Below are 19,932 nucleotides of genomic sequence, written 5' to 3' on the forward strand. Positions count from 1 at the left end.
GACTTCCTGGTGAGAGTGACTTCCTGGGGAGAGTGAGAGAGTGACTTCCTGGGGAGAGGGACTTCCTGGGGAGAGGGACTTCCTGGGGAGAGGGAGAGTGACTTCCTGGGGAGAGGGACTTCCTGCGGAGGGAGAGTGACTTCCTGGGGAAAAGGACTTCCTGGGGAGAGGGACTTCCTGGGGAGAGGGACTTCCTGCGGAGAGGGAGAGTGACTTCCTGGGGAAAAGGACTTCCTGGGGAGAGGGAGAGTGACTTCCTGGGGAGAGTGACTTCCTGGGGAGAGGGAGGGTGACTTCCTGGGGAGAGGGAGAGTGACTTCCTGGGGAGAGGGCGGGTGACTTCCTGGGGAGGGGGAGAGTGACTTCCTGGGGAGGGGGAGAGTGACTTCCTGGGGAGGGGGAGAGTGACTTCCTGGGGAGAGTGACTTCCTGGGGAGAGGGAGAGTGACTTCCTGGGGAGACGGAGAGTGAGAGGGAGAGTGACTTCCTGGGAAGAGGGAGAGTGACTTCCTGGGGAGAGGGAGAGTGACTTCCTGGGGAGAGGAAGAGGGAGAGTGACTTCCCGGGGAGAGGGAGAGTGACTTCCTGGGGAGAGGGAGAGTGAATTCCTGGGGAGAGGGAGAGTGAATTCCTGGGGAGAGGGAGAGTGACTTCCTGGGGAGAGTGAGAGGGAGAGTGACTTCCTGGGGAGAGTGAGGGAGAGTGACTTCCTGGGGAGAGGGAGAGTGACTTCCTGGGGAGAGGGAGAGTGACTTCCTGGGGAGAGGGAGGGAGAGTGACTTCCTGGGGAGAGGGAGAGTGACTTCCTGGGGAGAGGGAGGGAGAGTGACTTCCTGGGGAGAGGGAGAGTGACTTCCTGGGGAGAGGGAGAGTGACTTCCTGGGGAGAGGGAGAGTGACTTCCTGGGGAGAGGGAGAGTGACTTCCTGGGGAGAGGGAGAGTGACTTCCTGGTGAGAGTGACTTCCTGGGGAGAGGGTTTTCCTGGGGAGAGGGACTTCCTGGGGAGAGGGAGAGTGACTTCCTGGGGAAAAGGACTTCCTGGGGAGAGGGAGAGTGACTTCCTGCGGAGAGGGAGAGTGACTTCCTGGGGAAAAGGACTTCCTGGGGAGAGGGAGAGTGACTTCCTGGGGAGAGGGAGGGTGACTTCCTGGGGAGAGGGAGGGTGACTTCCTGGGGAGAGGGCGGGTGACTTCCTGGTGAGAGGAAGAGTGACTTCCTGGGGAGGGGGAGAGTGACTTCCTGGGGAGAGTGACTTCCTGGGGAGAGGGAGAGTGACTTCCTGGGGAGAGGAAGAGGGACTTCCTGGGGAGAGGAAGAGGGAGAGTGACTTCCTGGGGAGAGGAAGAGGGAGAGTGACTTCCTGGGGAGAGGGAGAGGGAGAGTGACTTCCTGGGGAGAGGAAGAGGGAGAGTGACTTCCTGGGGAGAGGGAGAGTGACTTCCTGGGGAGAGGAAGAGGGAGAGTGACTTCCTGGGGAGAGGAAGAGGGAGAGTGACTTCCTGGGGAGAGGAAGAGGGAGAGTGACTTCCCGGGGAGAGGGAGAGTGACTTCCTGGGGAGAGTGAATTCCTGGGGAGAGGGAGAGTGAGAGTGACTTCTTGGGGAGAGTGAGAGGGAGAGTGACTTCCTGGGGAGAGTGAGAGGGAGAGTGACTTCCTGGGGAGAGGGAGGGAGAGTGACTTCCTGGGGAGAGGGAGAGTGACTTCCTGGGGAGAGGGAGAGTGACTTCCTGGGGAGAGGGAGGGAGAGTGACTTCCTGGGGAGAGGGAGAGTGACTTCTTGGGGAGAGGGAGGGAGAGTGACTTCCTGGGGAGAGGGAGGGAGAGTGACTTCCTGGGGAGAGGGACTTCCTGGGGAGAGTGACTTCCTGGGGAGAGGGACTTCCTGCGGAGAGGGAGAGTGACTTCCTGGGGAGAGGGAGAGTGACTTCCTGGGGAGAGGGAGGGTGACTTCCTGGGGAGAGGGAGAGTGACTTCCTGGGGAGAGGGAGAGTGACTTCCTGGGGAGAGGGCGGGTGACTTCCTTGTGAGAGGAAGAGTGACTTCCTGGGGAGGGGGAGACTGACTTCCTGGGGAGGGGGAGAGTGACTTCCTGGGGAGAGGGAGTGACTTCCTGGGGAGACGGAGAGTGAGAGGGAGAGTGACTTCCTGGGGAGAGGGACTTCCTGGGGAGAGGGAGATGAGATAGATAGGACAGATAGGATATGAGATAGATAAACTCTGTCACCACATTATAAGTGCCCTATCTTGTACATGATGTCATCGGCGCTGTAATGTAGATTACATATAAAAGAGTATCCGGCACACCAATTTTGAAACACGCCATGATACAGCAGCCAGCCGCTATCAGCACCACTAGCGCTCGTCTATGCAGTTTTCCAGCGCGGCTCATTGCCTGATGAAGGTCACTTAGACCGAAACGTCGCACTCTGCCACTGGCATTAAAAACAAAAACAAAATAAAAATACCTTTGTTTCAAAATTGGTGTGTCGGATACACTTTTATATTTATATTGGGGTTGGGCCCCTATCCGTGCAAAACCCCACCCTTTCACGTATCTGGTGCTGTCTGAACCTATACATAAATCTGATTTTGAAGTGTCGTCCAGCGGTGAGTAGCATCTTCCTCCTCTTACGCTCTCTGTTCATATTATTCATATTTCCCATGTGTATTCACCACACCACCACTATATATTAGCACAGTTTTACCCACCAATGTACACATTTCCCATCTTTGAAGATTAGTATATATTTCTTATCATACAAACGCTATATGTACACCGCGTGTCATCTGATTGATAGGTTATTTTTGAAATTATGGAATTGATCTTTTTTTCACAATATATGTATATTTGCTGTTATACAAATTCACTTGTAACACTAGAGCATTTAAACCCATACTTGAGTGTCAGTCACTGCTTGAGAAAGATCCCAGTAAGCCAGATCAAAACGTTGCCTGCCTGTGGGGTGATTAAACACACCCCTTTTTTCATCCACTACTTTGGAGTGCTACATTAATTCTTTTGTTTGCGGTCTATCTGATGGCTCTTAGCCTGAGCCTAGGACGAGTTGCACCCCGCGCTGGAGCTGTGCTGCTTCCTTCTTTTTTATATATTTAATAGATATAGAGATGAGATATATAGGTAGACAAGAGATTGGACAGGGAGAGATTGGACAGGGAGAGATGAGATTGGACAGGGAGAGAGGAGATAGATAGGTGTGTGTATGTATATATATATATATATATATATATATATATATATACATACACACATACATACACACACTAGTCCTTCTCAATGAATTAGAATATCATAAAAAAGTTAATTTATTTCAGTAATTCAGTTCAAAAAGTGCAACTCCTATATTATATATATTCATTACACACAGAGTGATCTATTTCCAGCATTTTTTCTTTTAATGTTGATGATTATGGTAACAGTTCATGAAAACCCAAAATTTAGTGTCTCAGAAAATTTGATTATTATATAAGCCCAATTTCAAAAATGATTTTTAATACCGAAATGTTGACCTACTGAAAAGTATGTCCAGTATATGCACTCAATACTTGGTCGGGGCTCTGCTGAGGTGTTATGGAGGTGATCAGCCTGTGGCACTGCTGAGGTGTTATCAATGCGGTGTGGCATGGAGGTGATCAGCCTGTGGCACTGCTGAGGTGTTATCAATGCGGCGTGGCATGGAGGCGATCAGCCTGTGGCACTGCTGAGGTGTTATGGAAGCCCAGGTTGCTTTGATAGTGGCCTTCAGCTCGTCTGCATTGTTGGGTCTGGTGTCTCATCTTCCTCTTGACAATACCAGGTCAGGCGAGTTTTCTGGCCAATCAAGCGCAGCGATACTGTGGTTATTACACCAGGTATTGGTAGTTTTGGCAGTGTGGGCAGGTGCCAAGTCCTGCTGGAAAATGAAATCAGCCTCTCCATAAAGCTTGTCAGCAGAGGGAAGCATGAAGTGCTCGAAAATTTCCTGGTAGACGCTGCGCTGATGGCATCTCATCTCTGATTTGGATTTTTCTTCTGTTCATTCACTTTGTATTTTGTTAAATGATAAAAAAAAACCTATTAGCATTCCGTAGAATAAGTAAAAAAGTGGGGTACTTTATTTACCCAAAATGCAACTTTTCAGCTCTTATTGCAGGAGCAAGGCTATAGGCGCTATAACGTTGCACTTTGGGTAAATAAAGTAACCCACTTTTTCACTTAGTCTTCGGCGTGCTGCCTGAATTTTTGTTTTGTGTTTTTTTCTGGCTACTTGATGCACATAAATAAAATTAACATACTAGAAAATCCAGTCTCCCATATTCTATTGTTTACAGCAAACTCGAATCCTTTATCATGTGTAAGACATTGGTTCAGACCTTCCAAAGAGAAAAAAAAAAGAAAAACCCTTTTAAGCTAAAGACAATCTTTGGTCTCTGGTAAGTAGATTCCCACTTGCTGGACCCTTCTATGGTTGTATACGGTGCAGATGTACTGTGAGCTGACTGTTAAAATATCGGGAGGGGTCTGTATTCTTGATTCTTGACATTTAACAATACAGGCTTGTTTCTATAATAAATAAATAGGCATAATACTGTATACAAAAAAAACTGGCCCATATGAAAATCTGGTCCTCAATTTCTCTAGCAGTGAGCATTTATATAGAACACAGGTTTGCCGGGTATCATAAACAGAAGTGTGATCATAAATACAGTAGTAGACCAACGGCCCTAATGGTTGATGAAAGTATCCATTTGGGATAATGTGAATAAAGTGCTGAGATGGTCCCTGTTACTTGCTGCCTCCAAGGCTAGTTATTCTACGGTTAGTGCTTACGGTCCTGTAAACAACTTGAATTTTGGAGCAATGTCACCTCACATTCAGTATCAAAGTCAGAATTAGAAATTCCAGGTCATAGCTCTCCCCATTGGTCAGGGTCAGGGAATTGGTCCACTTCCCCCACCTCAGTGCTGCAGGTGTCTCCAAGTGCAAAGGACAGTTTATACCTGAGCCGCACTTTATCCTGAAGGAAAAAAGAAATACAAGTTGATGTTCTCGCCACGTCCCCCATGTAGTTTAAATATATCCAGGGTTTCAACTGATGGCCTATTCTAAGGACACGCCGTCACTTCATGATCATTGGGGGTCAGACTAGTCAGAATGCTGTGCAGGGATAAACAATGCATAGGCTTGGTTTATCTAGGCACAGTGAAGTATATACTTGTACTGCAGCACAGCCCCATTCACTTTAACCCATTGTTGCCGCAGCCATTTAATTTATTCGTCCCCGTGTTTCAAAAGCCATAACTTTATTTTTATTTACATCAGGTTTTTTTTTACGCCAAAAAGGGGGCACGGGCGAATATTTAAACAATTATATTTGTTTGCACATTATAAAAAAAGGTTTAATTTTTTTTTTTAGTTCCCCTCGGGAACTCTGACTGCGATACAATACACTGCAATACTTATGTATTGCACTGTATTGTGATTTTTACCGGCTCCTATTAAACCCCGTCTCTGGCAAGGCTTAATAGGAGCACCAAGATCGCAGACCTGCCATGACCCCCCTCTCCTAACTGCTTAAATGGCCTGGTTGATATTGAGTAGTTGCCCATGACAACCAAGCAGGTTTCTTCTTTCATTTTGCCAAAGGCCTCTGAAAAGGGAGGTGGAATATAATCGGTTGCCATGGGCAACTACTCCACTTTTCCTTTTGCACCAGTTTTTATATTTCGTACATTGTTTTCATTTTTAAAAGGTTTTATTTTTTTTTAATATTCACATAAATCAAATATTTTCATATTCCAGTTCTCATCGCTGCACATAGCTTTTATGTATAGTTTTGGACAGGATGAGCAAAGTCATCTCATTAGAAGCACAATTATTAGATAGTGGGCGAGATTGTACTGCTGGGGGCCTTGCATTATCTAGGCCTCTAGCAGTACAATCTCGCCCACTCTGCTCATCCTGTCCAAATCTATACATAAAAGCTGCTGTATGCAGATCACTTTGGGGGGGGGAGCTGTACTGGAATCTTCCTAGAGACTATAATAATCTAACGTTTTTCAGAAAATTGACCCCCCCTAATTTCAGCTGCAATAAAGTGCATACAGACAATACAGGAAGGGTGTGCATCCATTATGGAAAAGTTTTTAAAAATAAAAAATAGCTACAACATTTAAAAAAACAAAACCGATGCAGCTGTATGAGGTTTTTTTTTTTTTTTTGCGGAACGACTTGTAGTTTTTATTGGTACCATTTTGGAGTAGATGCGACTTTTTGTTCACTTTGTATCACATTTTTTTTAAGGCAGGATTCACAGAAAAAAGCAGGTCTTGCATTGTTTTTTATTTTATTTTTTACGGCCTTCGACAAGTGGGTTAGATAATGTAATAACTTTATAGTTGGGGTCGTTACGGACGCGGCGATACCAAATATGTGTAACTTTTTTACTATTTTTTATTTAATAATAAAGCATTTTGTAAAGGGGAAAAAGTGGGTTTTTATTTTTTTTTTTCAACTAATTTATTTATTATTAACTTTATTAACCCCTTAGTGACAAGCCCATTTTAGGCCCTAATGACCAAGCTATTTTATTCGTTTTTCTATAGTCGCATTCAAAGAGCTATAACGTTTTTATTTTTTCGTCTACATAGCTGTATGAGGACTTGTTTTTTGCGGGATTAGTTGTGCTTTTTAATAGCACCATTTTTGGGTACATATAATTTTTATATTAACTTTTATTAACCTTTTTGGGGGGGATTATAACAAAAACCTGAAATTCCGCCATTGTTCTATGCGTTTTTAAATTGACGCCGTTCACTATGCGACATAAATAACATGTTACCTTTATTCTATGGGTCGGTACGATTACGGCGATACCACATATGTAGAGGTTTTTTTATGTTTTACGACTTTTGCACAATAAAAACACTTTTGAACTAAAATTATTTGTTTTTGCATCGTCGCTTTCCAAGAGCCGTAATTTTTTTATTTTTCCATCAATGTAGTGATTTTTTGGGCTTGTTTTCTGCGGGACAAGACGTAGTTTTGAATGGTACTGTTTTGGGGTGCATGGGACTTATTGATTCATTTTTATTATGACTTTTTTGGGGGGCAATGGAAAAAAATTGCAACTTCGCCATGGTTTTTTGCGTTTTTTTTTTACGGTGTTCACTTTAAATTACATATTAACTTTATTAATGGAGTCATTACGGTCGCGGCGATACCACATATGTGTACTTTTTTTTTTTTTACACTTTTACTAAATAAAACCACTTTTTATGGGAAAAAATTGATTTATTTTTTTACTGTACTTTTTATTAATAATCTTTATTTCACTTTGATGACTGATTTTATTAGTCCCACTAGGGGACTTTACTGTGCGATCTTCCGATCGCTGCTATAATGCTTTGGTATACTTCGTATACCAGAGCATTATTGCCTGTCCGTGTAAATCTGACAGGCAATCTGTTAGGACGTGCCTCCGGCGCGTCCTAACAGGCATATGTCCAGGTCAGACCTGGGGGCTTTTATCAGGCCCCCGGCTGCCAAGACACCCCATCGGAGACCCGCGATTGCATTCGCGGGCCGCCGATGGGTGACAGAGGGAGCGCACTCCCTCTGTAAACAAAGTTAAATGCCGCGGTCGCTATTGACGGCGGCATTTAACGGGTTAAACGGCTGCGATCGAAGTAAACTTCGATCGCGGGCGTTGGAGCAGGAGCTCAGCTGTCATCAGACAGCAGAGCCCCGGCTCCTGCCTGCACGGGAGACCCGTGCAGCACTTAGACTAGGCTGACGTGAAAAGGCGTCAGCCTAGCCTAAAGCCCATTAGTGACCGACGTAAAAAGGCGTATTAGTGGTCACTAAGGGGGTTAAACTTTTTTTTTTTTTTTTTTTACTAGTCCCACTAGGGGACTTCACTATGCAATCATCCGATCACTTTTATAATACACTGCAATACTTCTGTATCCCAATGTATTACTGCCCCTGGCATGGCCTATCAGGCATTAACTAGAGGCAGACCTGGGGGCCTTTAGTAGGCCACCGGCTGCCTTAGAAGACACTGGCACCCTACGATCTTATCGCATCATGCCGGTGGGGTGAAAGAGGGAGCCCCCTCTCTCCAAAACCATTCAGATGCCGCGCTCGCTGTTGAGCACCGCATCTGAGGAGCTAAACGAGTGAGATCGATACGGATATCGATCTCGCCCCTTAGAGCAGGGCCGATCCCAGCCCTCAGCTACCGGTGGTAGCGGAGAGCAGAGAGATTTAACGGCTCTCTGCTCTGTTTATTTATTCTGATGCAGCGCTGTAAAAAGTCTACTCTAAAAACTAAGGCAAAAACTGCATCAAACTGTGGGGAGATTTCATACGCTGGTTGTGTTATACAGATCTTGAAAAAGATGGTGTAAACGGCACATAAGCCAAAATTCTTTGTGCATTTGCAACTTTTTCTGTGCCAGAAAACCGGCAATAGAAAATGTAATACATTCCCCTTGTGTGGGTGTGATCCTGGTCTGAAGGACAGACAGGACAACTGGTGACAATTTACCTTCAGAGGGTTCGCCAGTAACATGATTTGTGTGATTGATGCTGGTGGCAGGATAGGATTAAATGCTGCTAAGTCTGTCCCAGATGCAGGCTTCAACTTCAGTTTCATTGTCTAATTTCAAAAAGAGACAATCCAAATCATTTTAAGAATTAGTCTTCATTACTTTAATTGTACCCCAAGCTTTGGGAAAAAATAAAATAAAATAGTATTCCCAGACTAAACCAACACTCTGAGAAAAAAATCTTTTTTTTTTTATAATTTTTTTTATTTACCCTAAGTTAAATATCCAAAAATTGGATATAAATTTTATTTCTCAAAAAGGCGGTGTAGATACCATTTCCTTAGTCAAATCCCAATACCAATTAATCCAGACAAATAAAAGTAAAGATTAATTATAGAATAATATATTAGTTTAAAAACCGCCCAAGGTCAAATGACCAGGTGAATAGACCGCAGCGAGAATGTAATATATCCAGGGCAACAAGGAATTACCTACATATAAATGCAAACCAGTATGTTTAAACAGAACACATGTTACGAAAAAGTGTGTTATGCAGCGTTACACAATAAATGTTAGGGTATGTTCACACGGCTTATTTACGGATGTAATTCGGGCGTTTTCAGCCTTGATTTACGTCCGAAAATGCGGCTCGATGGCGTCGGCAAACATCTGCCCATTCATTTGAATGGGTCTTACGATGTTCTGTTCCGACGGTCATTTTTTTTACACAACGCTGTCAAAAGGCGGGGCATAAATAGACGCCCGCGTCAAAGATGTGCCTGTCACTTCTTCAGACGTAAATGTAGCAGTTTTCCATTGACTCCATGGAAAACCAGCTCCATTTACGTCCGTAATTGACGCAGCGAAAAAGCGCCTCAACATGCCATGACAGCTGAAATTACGGAGCTGTTTTCTCCTGAAAACAGCCCCGTAATTTCAGCCGTAACGGACGCTGCTGTGTGAACATACCCTTAGGGTCAAATTAATCAGATTGCACAAAATATATGTACATGGATCCAGAGGTACTCATCTATTTGTAGATACATTCAAGGGGCCCCATTGTTAAAAGTTATCCGGAAGAATTTAGACACGACCAATTCACTATCCTTAAAGAGGCTGTCACCAGATTATAAGTGCCCTATCTCCTACATAATCTGATTGGCGCTGTAATGTAGATAACAACAGTGGTTTTTATTTAAAAAAACGATCATTTTGACCAAGTTATAAACAATTTTAGATTTATGCTAATTACTTTCGTAATAGACAACTGGGCGTCATACACGTCTCATTGTTCCAGCCCAGTGTTACAGTGTGATTGTGCAGGGAAAGAAGCTGGGCTGGAACAATGAGAAGCAGCCATTGAACAATGAGTTATAGCTATTGAACCCTGGCATTTCCAAGCAATTTGTCCTGAGACAAACCCTTTAAAATATAAGGTAAAAACAAGATTACAACACTGTTAAATGAATGGTGAAAGGGATTTTTTCTTTTTTTTTTTGGGATACTGACCATAAAATTATTTTCTCGTAGAATTTGTTGGGGGACACTGCTCCCATCCAAAACCCCAAGTGATCACTGCTTCCTGTTTAGCCTGGTCACGTTTCATGGTTTGTTTGCCACTCACTTCAGTATTTTTTGTTTTTTCTCTAGAATGCTGTTATTTTTCCTGTATCTGCTTCTCCTACTGCTTGAGTATATACTGTTTTAGCTTGGTGACTGCAGGAGGGGTATAGTGTCGCTTTTGCACCTTTTTTGTACCAAAAAATCCCTTTTATCATTTATTTAAGTGTTGCAATCTTGTTTCACCCTTATATTTTAAAGGGAATCTCGCCAGGTTTATGCTGACCTATCCGCATAAAATAGTGCCAAAGACTCTGATTCCAACACTGTATTACTCACATTTCAGCGTTCAGTAGTTTTTCTAAAAATATCTTTTACCCCAGCAGCTCGTATTCATGACCTGCGGCTAGCCGCATCCATCGGCTGCTGATTGACAACGTTGTCTCTATACTGTGCATAGGGAGAAAGCTGCCAATCAGCGGAGGGTGGGCAGGGCAAGCCGCAGCTCATGAATATCGAGGACTCCTGATCGCGAGCACATCCTTGAAAGGACTCCTTGTTCGACTCGCGATGCAGGAGGTAAACAGGGATATAAGAAAAAGACTGAACATTAAAAAGTAATTATACACTACTGGAATCAGGGTCTCCAGCACCACTTTATGCTGCCCTCAGATAGGGCAGCATAAACATGGTGACAGATTCTCCTTAAATGGTTTGTCTCAAGACATATTGCTAAGACATGCCATCAATGTTTGAGTGGCAGGGGTCCGATGGCTCTAACCCCTGCCGATCGGAAATTAATGGCATACTCCAGATGCTATAAACGTCTGTCCTGAAACAAATTGTTTATGCTCACAACTTGTAGGTCAGAAAAAAATCATACATGGTGGATTTGGTACTACACATGCTGGCGCCTATGGTCCCACAACAATGTAAAGATAAAGCAGAAAAATGTAGGCACACAAGTACTGAATGACAAGTACTGAATGGTGTAGGTACATTGTTTTAGAGCTTTCTGACCTTTTCCTCTATTCTACTATGTGGATAGAAATATGCACTATAGCTTTGTTTGCTCACCTTCGGAACTGCTGCTTGAAAAATAATTTTTTGGATTGGCAGTGGAGCTGTGTTGAGCATAGAGATGATCACGACCAGGACATCAGGACGATCAGGTGGGCAATCCTTAGCAAAGTGCAGCAATATACGTAATCCATTCTTATCATAAGCAGTGAGAGGCAGGAGGGAACCTGGAATGCAATAGTATTTTTTTTTTTGTTTATTTATTTTTTTTGTTATCAATGAGGTCATTTGTCAGTCACATATCTTTATAGATTACCAACAGCCAAATGTTTAGTGCATACAAAAAGAATCAATGAGACAAAATTCTAGTGTAGCAGGCGCCGTATAACCCTACACGTTGCATACTAACTGAATAACCATTGCTATGTTCAAATTGTAAACGCATTTATGCCATGCTGAGCTAGAGGTGACTCAATGCGCACTGAACCCCCTTTAAATGGACACTAGATATGTAGTGACTAATTATAGCAGAGCACAGAAAACAGGATTTTTGTACTTACCAGTAAAATCACTTTCTCGTTGAATTCACTGTGGAACACCAGACAATGGGTATAAACTGCTGTCACTAGAAGGCTGACACTAGGTAAATGAAAAAAAAAAATGTGTGGCTCCACCCAGTGAGCTATACCCTCTGCTGAGCACTCAGCTCCTCTGTTTGTACCAAGAGCAGTAGGACAGCAGAGAAGATTTAACACAATATGTTTCCAATGAGAAAAGCAACCTCAAGAAGCAAAAAAATGTAACAATAAAGAAATAGGACGGGACCTGTGTCCCCAGTGAATTCAATGAGAAAATTATTTTATTGGTAAGTACAAACATCCTGTTTTCTCGTTAAAGTATTCACTGAGGGACACAGGACCATGGAATTTGCCAAAGCAGTCCCTTATGGTGGAAAAAAAAGAATCCTAGCCATGCGAGCAGCCTAAACCATGGCTGCTTGCAACACCATCCGACCCAAACAGGCATCGGCAGAGGCCAAGGAATGGATCTGGTAAAACATTGAAAAAGTATGTAACGAAGACCAGGTGGTGCCTTTACAGACCTAAGGGGCAGAATCTTGATGCCGCACCGCCCAGGAGGCCCTAACTGCCCTGGAAAAATGAGCAGTGACCCAAAAGCTAGCAATGGTGGCCTTTGAAGGCTTCAAAGGCCACCCTTACGAGGGCCCTCTGCAACAACAAATAGGGAGTCTGAATTCTGGAAGGACTTCGTAGCCGCAATGTAGACCCCAAGGGCTGTAACGACATCCAAATAATGTAACACGTGGATGAGAAGGTTTAGGACAATGTCCTCATTAAGATTGAAGGAGGAAACCACCTTAGGAAAGAAGGCTTCTCACGTAGCACCAGCTCGTCCCCATGAAAAACCGTAAACGTTGGTTTGCAGGACAAGGCTGCCAGGTGAGAAACTCTATGGCTAGAGGTGATCGCCACAAGGAAAACTACCTTCCAGGATAAGAACCTGAGAGAAACTTCCCAGAAAGGTTCGAAGGGTGCAGCCCGGAGAGCGTCAAGGACCAGAGATTGAGATCCCAAGGTTCCAGAGGCGACAGATAAGGAGGAGCACAATGTGTGACTCCCTGCAAAAAATTCTTAATTTGAGTGCCGAAAGCCAAAATGCGTTGGAAAAGGATAGATAGGGCTGAAACCTGCCCATTTAGAGTAGCCAATCTGAGTCCCTGATCCAAAACAACCAGAATTCGTGGGATGGAAAAACGGAGGGGGTTGAACTGATGGGATGCACACTACCTAAAATAAGCCAAACAAGTGTGATGGTAAATCCTTTGGGATTGAGTCTTCCGGGCCTTAATCATGGTCTGAATGACCGGATCAGAGAAACCTTTGAACTTCAAAACCGCTGTTTTAACAGCCAAGCCGTCAAACGCAGCTAAGGTAAAGCAGAGAGGAACATTGGACCTTGGGAAAGGAGGTCGTGCCACAGAGGAAGCGACCACGGGGCGTCTGCTAACAAGAACATGAGATCCGTGTACCAAGCACTGCAAGGCCAGTCTGAGGCCACCAGAATGGCTGGGATTCCTGCACCCTTGACCCTTTTCACCACTTGAGGCAGGAGTGGGAGGGGAGGAAAAAGATAAAAGGAGGTTGAAGGACGACCAGGGGAGAACCAGAGCGTCGGCTCCTATGGCCCTGTTGACGTAGTCCAGGAACTTGTGATTGAGCTGAGAGGCGAAGAGATCCACATCCGGGAAACCCCATCAAATGCAAATGTGGTAAAAAAATCTCTGGATGAAGAGACCATTCTCCGGGATCCAGGCGTTCCCAGCTCAGGTAATCCACCTCCCAGTTGTCTGCTCCTGGGATGTGCACTGCTGAGATGGCTGGGACATTTTGTTCCACCCAGCAAAGGATTTGGGCGATTTCCTTCCATACAGTCCTGCTTCATGTACTTCCCTGATGATTGATGTTGATCTGGAACGGAGCTTCTGGGCGTGACCAGGTGTCCTGAACTGTGAGGCAGCCGAAAAAAAAAAGCCCAACAGCCGGACAAACTTGCATCCATTCTGATGAGTTGCCAGTGGAGAGTTGTGAAGGGTTTTCCCTGAAGAGATGTTGGGTAAAGATATCCATCAGAACAGCTACTTCTTGACTGAAGGGTGCAGACGGATCATCAGATGCAAGGAGTCTGGAAAATTGTCCCAATGAGATAGAATTGTCAGCTGTAGAGATCGGGAGTGAAATTAAGCAAATGGGACTGCCTGAAAAGGTTGGGACTATCGTCCCCAAGGCTTTCATGCGGAAGCAGATGTAGAAAGGAGCGTTCCTGCGGAGTACTGTCACGCCCTGTCTGAGAGTGGAGATTTTGTCCATGGGTAAGAATGTCCTGGCTGCCTGTGTATCCAGGACCAATCCTAGATACCCATTCTCCAAGAAGGAGTGATGGATGACTTGGTGCGGTTGATCAGCCATCCGAATCTGCAAAGACAATCCAGTGTAATGTTGAGGCTGTCCAAATTGTCCTGTTTGAAAAGTTCCTTCACCAGAAGATCGTCCAAGTATGAGATAACCGCTATCCCACTGAATCTGAGGAGAGCCATGGGCACCACCATGACCTTGGTGAAGACCCTTGGAGCCATGGCCCGGCTAAAGACGAGTGCCACAAACTGGAAATGCTCGGAACCTACTGCAAAGCACAGGAAATGTTGATGTACTTGAGCAATGGGAACATGGACATGAGCATCCTTGATGTCTATTGAGGACAGGAACTCGTCGACCTTCAAGGAAGCGACCAACGATTGCAGAGACTCCATGTCTCCGCAATTGTTGGTCGAAGATCCAAAATGGGTGGAAGAGATGAGTCCTTCTTTTGTACTGTGAAAACGTTTGAATAAAACCCTTTGAACAGTTCTGGAGTTGGTACTGGGACAATTACTCCTGGATGGAGCAGGCTTTGAATGGCTTGAGAAAAAGCTTGGGCCCTGGAGGGGCACAGAGCGGCGTTGACAAGAAAAAATGCTCAGGAGGATGAGAAGAAAACTATTTTGTAGCCTGTCTACACAACCTCCCGCACCCAGGCGTTTTTGACCTTTTCAAGCCATGTCTCCTGGAAGGAGAGCAGCCCCCCCCCCCTCCGGCAAATTTTCAGGCTGTGGAAGCCCGCTGTTCAGGAGCGGGTCTGTTGCGGGGCTGCCATAAGTTCCGGAAGGAAGGTCTCTGCTCTCAGAGGGGACAGAAGTCACGTGCCTTCTTCCTCAGACGTGGGGCCGAGTACCGAAATGAACAAAACCATCTTTGTCTTTTGAGTGAGGGAACTGGGTGCCGTCTTTGACAAGGTTGTAGAAGTAAAGTGCTCCTTCCTCCTGTAGCCTCAGAAATGAGTTGGAATAGGTCAGGTCCATAAAGGAGATCTTGGGCAAATGAAAAGGTAAAAACCTTCTTCCTAGAGGCACTATCAGTATCCCAGTTCCTAGTCCAAATGGCCCTGCGGACAGCTACCACAGTTTGGACAGAGACGTCATAGATATATTTAGACATCTGCAAAAGTTGTGCAGCTAGCAGGGAAGTATCCAACTGAGAGTCCCCTGAATCAATTGCGTTTGGTGTTGACTAGCTAGTTCAATACTAGCCAAGCTAACCCAATATATGCTGCACAAGAGGGTCTGACTGAAGCTGCGACACACGAGAGGCTCGCACCCTGCACCTGAAAAATAAATAAAAATAAAATAAAAAATCTAGCAGAATTGTCTGCAGTGCAGGACAAATTTCTTGCTCCTACGGACACCAGGTTAAAACGGAGGAGCTGAGTGCTCAGCAGAGTGTATAGCCCACTGGGCGGAGCCACACATTTGATTTTTTTTACCTAGTGTCAACCTCCTAGTGACAGTAGCCTATACCCATGGTCCTGTGTGAGCCGGTGAATACGTTAACGAGAAATAATCTTTGCAGGAAAAGATGGACCAGAGTGAACTTTAGCTTTAAAGGGTTATTCCCACCTTAGACATTTAAACTTCTGATAGATCTGGTTCCGTTTTCGGACCTGCACTTACCTCCAGAACAGGAGTCACCTAAACCCGTGCCGCCTGGTTAGGCAGCCGCCCGATCCAGCAGCAGAATAAATAGAGAGGTGGGCACGCAGTTCTCTCCATTCTGTTCTATGGTAGTTACGGAAAAAGCAGAGCAAGTGGGCTCAGCTGTTTCCGTAATTCCCATCTTGGACATGCACGGACAGCTCTCCATTCATCCTCCTCTTGATTGTGTTGGAAAACTCACCTGCTGGGACAGGGGTTGGGTGACCTTGGTTCAGGAGGATTCCAGGGCTAGGACCAAAACTCAGACATTTATAGCATATCCCATAGACATGCCATAAATGTCTAAGGTGGGAATAGCATATGCCATCGCTTGTTAATGGATGGTGATCTGAGTGCTGGGACCCCCAACAACCCTCAGAAGGAAGGGGCAGCAGCACTAAATTATTTCAAGAGGCGCCCTGGCCACCCACTGTGCAGTTAACTCTAACACAGCTACATTAACTTGAATGGAGCTCGATTTCCATCCCCTGCACAGCAGGATGCTAGGAGCTCCGCTAGACAAAGTGAACTGAATGGGACCCCCACTTTTCTTGAGTATGGCATATGTTAGTGATATGCCATAACATTAAATGATGGGAAAATCCCTTTAATATACCAGTTATTAAATAAATAGACAACTTACTAGGTCTAATGGATTCCAAAGGTACAATCACATTTGTAAGGGATATAAAGGAGCCATTCTGGGGACTTTCCTGCTGATGTGGTAGGAAAAGTGGGCTACTAGGGGCAAAAGGCAAAGAGCTAAATGACGGCGCCGAAACCTTGGATCCAACAGTATTTGGAGGCTGCATTGCTATCAAGGTCGGTATTGTGCTTGAAACAGTATCAGAAGATGCAGGCTTAGTTGATGCTCTAAAAATTAAAACCATAAATAAGATTAGATATCTTGGAAGGAACACACTGCCAAGCGTGCAAATAATATAGATGATAACAACAACGATACACTTTCTCAACCCGTCTTGCTAAACTCACCCTTTTGCTTCCTCCAAAAGTTGCTGCCCAAGCACCTCAAGCTCATGAAGTTTGATGCCTCCTGTAGGTGGGACAGTTGAGGGTACTGTTGTAGACACAGTAGGAGCAGTATTAAATACAGAAGTATAGGTAGTGGGTGAGGAGTAGGAATTCATAGTCATGGGTATAACTGGTTGTCCCAATAATGGGGTGGCTGTTGAGACAAGTGGATCAAGTGATGGTCCTGTGAAAAAATCTATTTCTTCGCTGTCCGCCTAAAAGAAACAGTGAGAGCTCATGTTAAAGGGGTTATCCAATACCATAAAATTATATGGTAATCATTCAATAACCCTAATAAGTAGTATATTAGTAAGTTATTTAATAAAAAGTGTGCCCGTTCGCAGATTGAGAACAGTCATGCACAAGCACAATGTGGGCAGGGATAGAGGCGCACAGGGGAAAGAAGGGGACGCCGGTACTTGTAGTTTTACAGCGCACGCTGAAACTGCAAGTCCCAACTCATTACCAGAAGATAACAAGTGGCTTTGGCGTTACATCAGGGTGCTATAAGTAACGCAAAATTATGTATTTGGCCACTCAAACTACTAGTAGCCATGCTTGACGGTGCTTGCAGGTGGTTTTGTGGATTATTATTTTTTTTCGAGTCCCCTGGATAACCCCTTTAACCAAGTCCTCATTATAATCGCTAGAGTAAAGATTTACGAGAAGCAAATAGAAATAATGGCACATTGATACAGGTCCATACCTGAAATAAGTTCGACTTGGAGCTTGAAGTCAAATCTTTTGCTGCATTTGATGGTGGATCATCAATACCTTTTAAAAGGTGATCAAAAACATAAGGAATAGAACCTGATAAAAAATTATTCTTTTTTTTTCTTCACAAAGGCCCATAAAGTAGGGAAGCAAAATATTATGTCCTACAATAGTTAAAATAATAAGATGATTAATTGTCCTATAATATCAGTAGTAACATCACTACCATACGAAGCTGGGGTCACAACTTGTAAACTAACACAATGCCTCACATTTCAACAGTAAACATATTACCTAGATGCAGCAGCTCTTCATCAAGCAAACACAGGGAGTTTGTTGCACTGTTCATGTGAGCAAAAGCATAATCTAGAGAAGAGTGAGCTCTGGAATGTGTGGGTAAAAGTGGAGGAGGAGGAAGGATGGGGATCAGCGCTGGTGATTGCTCGGCTACATCAGAAAGTGGCTTTGGGTCCTCAGGTGGGCTTGTAGGCTCAAATCCTGCCAGATCAATTAGAGCAGGTAGGCTGATGCTTGACTCCTCTGGTTGAAAAAACAAACAAAACAAAAAGCTAGAGTCACATGTGAATACAGGATGACAAAAATGTAACCAGTGCAGTTCTTGGATAAAAAAAAACCCCCAGAAAAGACCAAGTTTACATGGCATATTTTACAAGCTAAAAACTAAGAGTTCGATTTCAAGAGAAATCAAACTCTGAAATCCAGGCGTTTAGTTGGATATTTTTGGAATGTTTTTAAATTTTGCAAGTGTATTTTCAGAGCGTTATTTAAAGCGGCAATGGGAAAGACTTGAATGGAAAGTCAAGTCACTCATTTTTTTTAAGCATCTTTTTACACAGCGGTTTTTAATTCAGCAGCGTAAAAATACACCTCACATTAACTACACAGTGTATATCCCATTGAAATCAATGGGAAGCGGTTTGCAGGCGTATTTCAAGTGTATTTTGTTGCGTAATACAAACATTGTACATGCCAAACTCCTGAAAATATGACATGTGACCATAGCCTGCGATGTTCCGATAATGGGATGGTGTCCAACACTCGGTAACCCCTATGCATCTTGCAGTATATTGCTGAATTTTGACATACTGTTGTGAAAAAAACACCCTGTTATCTACATTACAGCGCCTATCAGATTAGGTAGGAGATAGGGCACTTATAATCTGGTGACAGAGCCTCTTTAAGTACTCACCTCATTCATAACACTTCTATCCAGGGGGATTTCGATCATCATCCTACTTGAAGGACATTCTGGAGAAGCCTCCTTCACGTTTCAAAAACATGGGTAGTCTCCAAATTACGCTGGACACCCTTGCTTGCTTTGGCTGAGTGATAAATTACCAGCAGTCCTCCCTCACACCATCCAGACAGATCACCTTCCTGGGCATGGTTTTCAATACAGCTACGGCTCGGGTTCTGCTTGAACATCCCAGTCTTACAGCTGACCAAGGACACTACTCTCCCCACGGCGGGTGCTACTTCTTTCCATGACCCCTTGGACCAACAATTGCAATCCTTTGCCAAGTCATCGTTCAAAGTCAGAGGTTTGACACTCAGGCCTTTCTTTGCTTCAGACTGGGTTAGTAAAGCTGTCAGAATGGGCCCGTCGCCTTGGGCCCTCCGGGACAAATTTGTGGACCTTGCTCACCAGCTTTCCTATTTGGGTAAATATTTCAGTGACTTCTCTAGATTCGGTCAAACTCATAGCGTGCGCTATGCCACTTTTCTTTTCGATCCGACACGATCTTTGGCTCAAAACTTGGGCAGCCGATATGGCCTCCAAGCACTCGATCACTGGACTCCCTTTCGCTGGCTCCCGTATCTTCGGTCCACATTTGGACAAGATCATTTATGAGGCTACTAGCGACAAGAGCTTGCACTTACCTAAGAATCGATCCTGGCATTCGGGTCACAACAAGAAGTCTCGGCCTTGTTTTTAATCCTTTTGTCAATTCACCAGCCACCGATCAACGAGAAAGCTGACTCAACAAGACACGCAGAGAAAACCTGGCTTCATGACATTTTCCTCCTGGCGTTGATGTCCTCAACCTTAGGCCTTATTTACACGAACGTTGATTACGTCCGTGTGACGGCCGTTAAAACAACAGCCGTCACACGAACCTATGTAATTCAATGGGGCTGTTCACATGACCGTTGTTTCAACGGACCGTATGAAGGGTCTATTAAAAAATAGGACGTCCTATATTTTTTTTGCGCTTCACGCGTCCCTCAATAGACTCTAGTCTGTGGGACGATGCGTCATAATGCATCCCACAGGCGTGCAGCACAGATGCACCTCGGACGTGAAAAACTGCAGTTTTTCACGTCCGAGATTTCATACACTCGTGTGAATCTAGCCTTACTAGCAGGTTTTTGAGAGAACCACCTCTGTCTAAAGGTCAGCCCCCCATTCAGGCCTGCTTGGGTGGGGGGGCAGGCTCCTCCTTTTGC

General features: G+C 44.6%; 1 protein-coding gene across 2 annotated transcripts in view; it reads right to left on the reverse strand.

The window, feature by feature from the left end:
* Positions 1–3,397: 3,397 nt before the first annotated feature.
* GGA3 (golgi associated, gamma adaptin ear containing, ARF binding protein 3) overlaps positions 3,398–19,932 on the reverse strand; it is a 61,071-nt gene continuing 44,536 nt past the window's right edge. Inside the window, exons 11-17 of one of the 2 annotated variants that reach the window (XM_075846198.1) lie at positions 17,758–18,003; positions 17,456–17,523; positions 16,711–16,964; positions 16,361–16,590; positions 11,190–11,359; positions 8,552–8,662; positions 3,398–5,017 (exon numbers count right to left, since the gene is read on the reverse strand). In XM_075846198.1, the coding sequence (XP_075702313.1) occupies positions 4,907–5,017; positions 8,552–8,662; positions 11,190–11,359; positions 16,361–16,590; positions 16,711–16,964; positions 17,456–17,523; positions 17,758–18,003 (1,190 nt within the window). In that variant the 3' untranslated portion in view covers positions 3,398–4,906. Of the gene's footprint in view, positions 5,018–8,551; positions 8,663–8,710; positions 9,717–11,189; positions 11,360–16,360; positions 16,591–16,710; positions 16,965–17,455; positions 17,524–17,757; positions 18,004–19,932 lie in introns of those variants that run through there. The other variant, XM_075846199.1, reaches the window with a different exon arrangement.

Source organism: Rhinoderma darwinii, chromosome 13 (genome assembly GCF_050947455.1).
Source record: "Rhinoderma darwinii isolate aRhiDar2 chromosome 13, aRhiDar2.hap1, whole genome shotgun sequence".
NCBI lineage: Eukaryota > Metazoa > Chordata > Amphibia > Anura > Rhinodermatidae > Rhinoderma > Rhinoderma darwinii.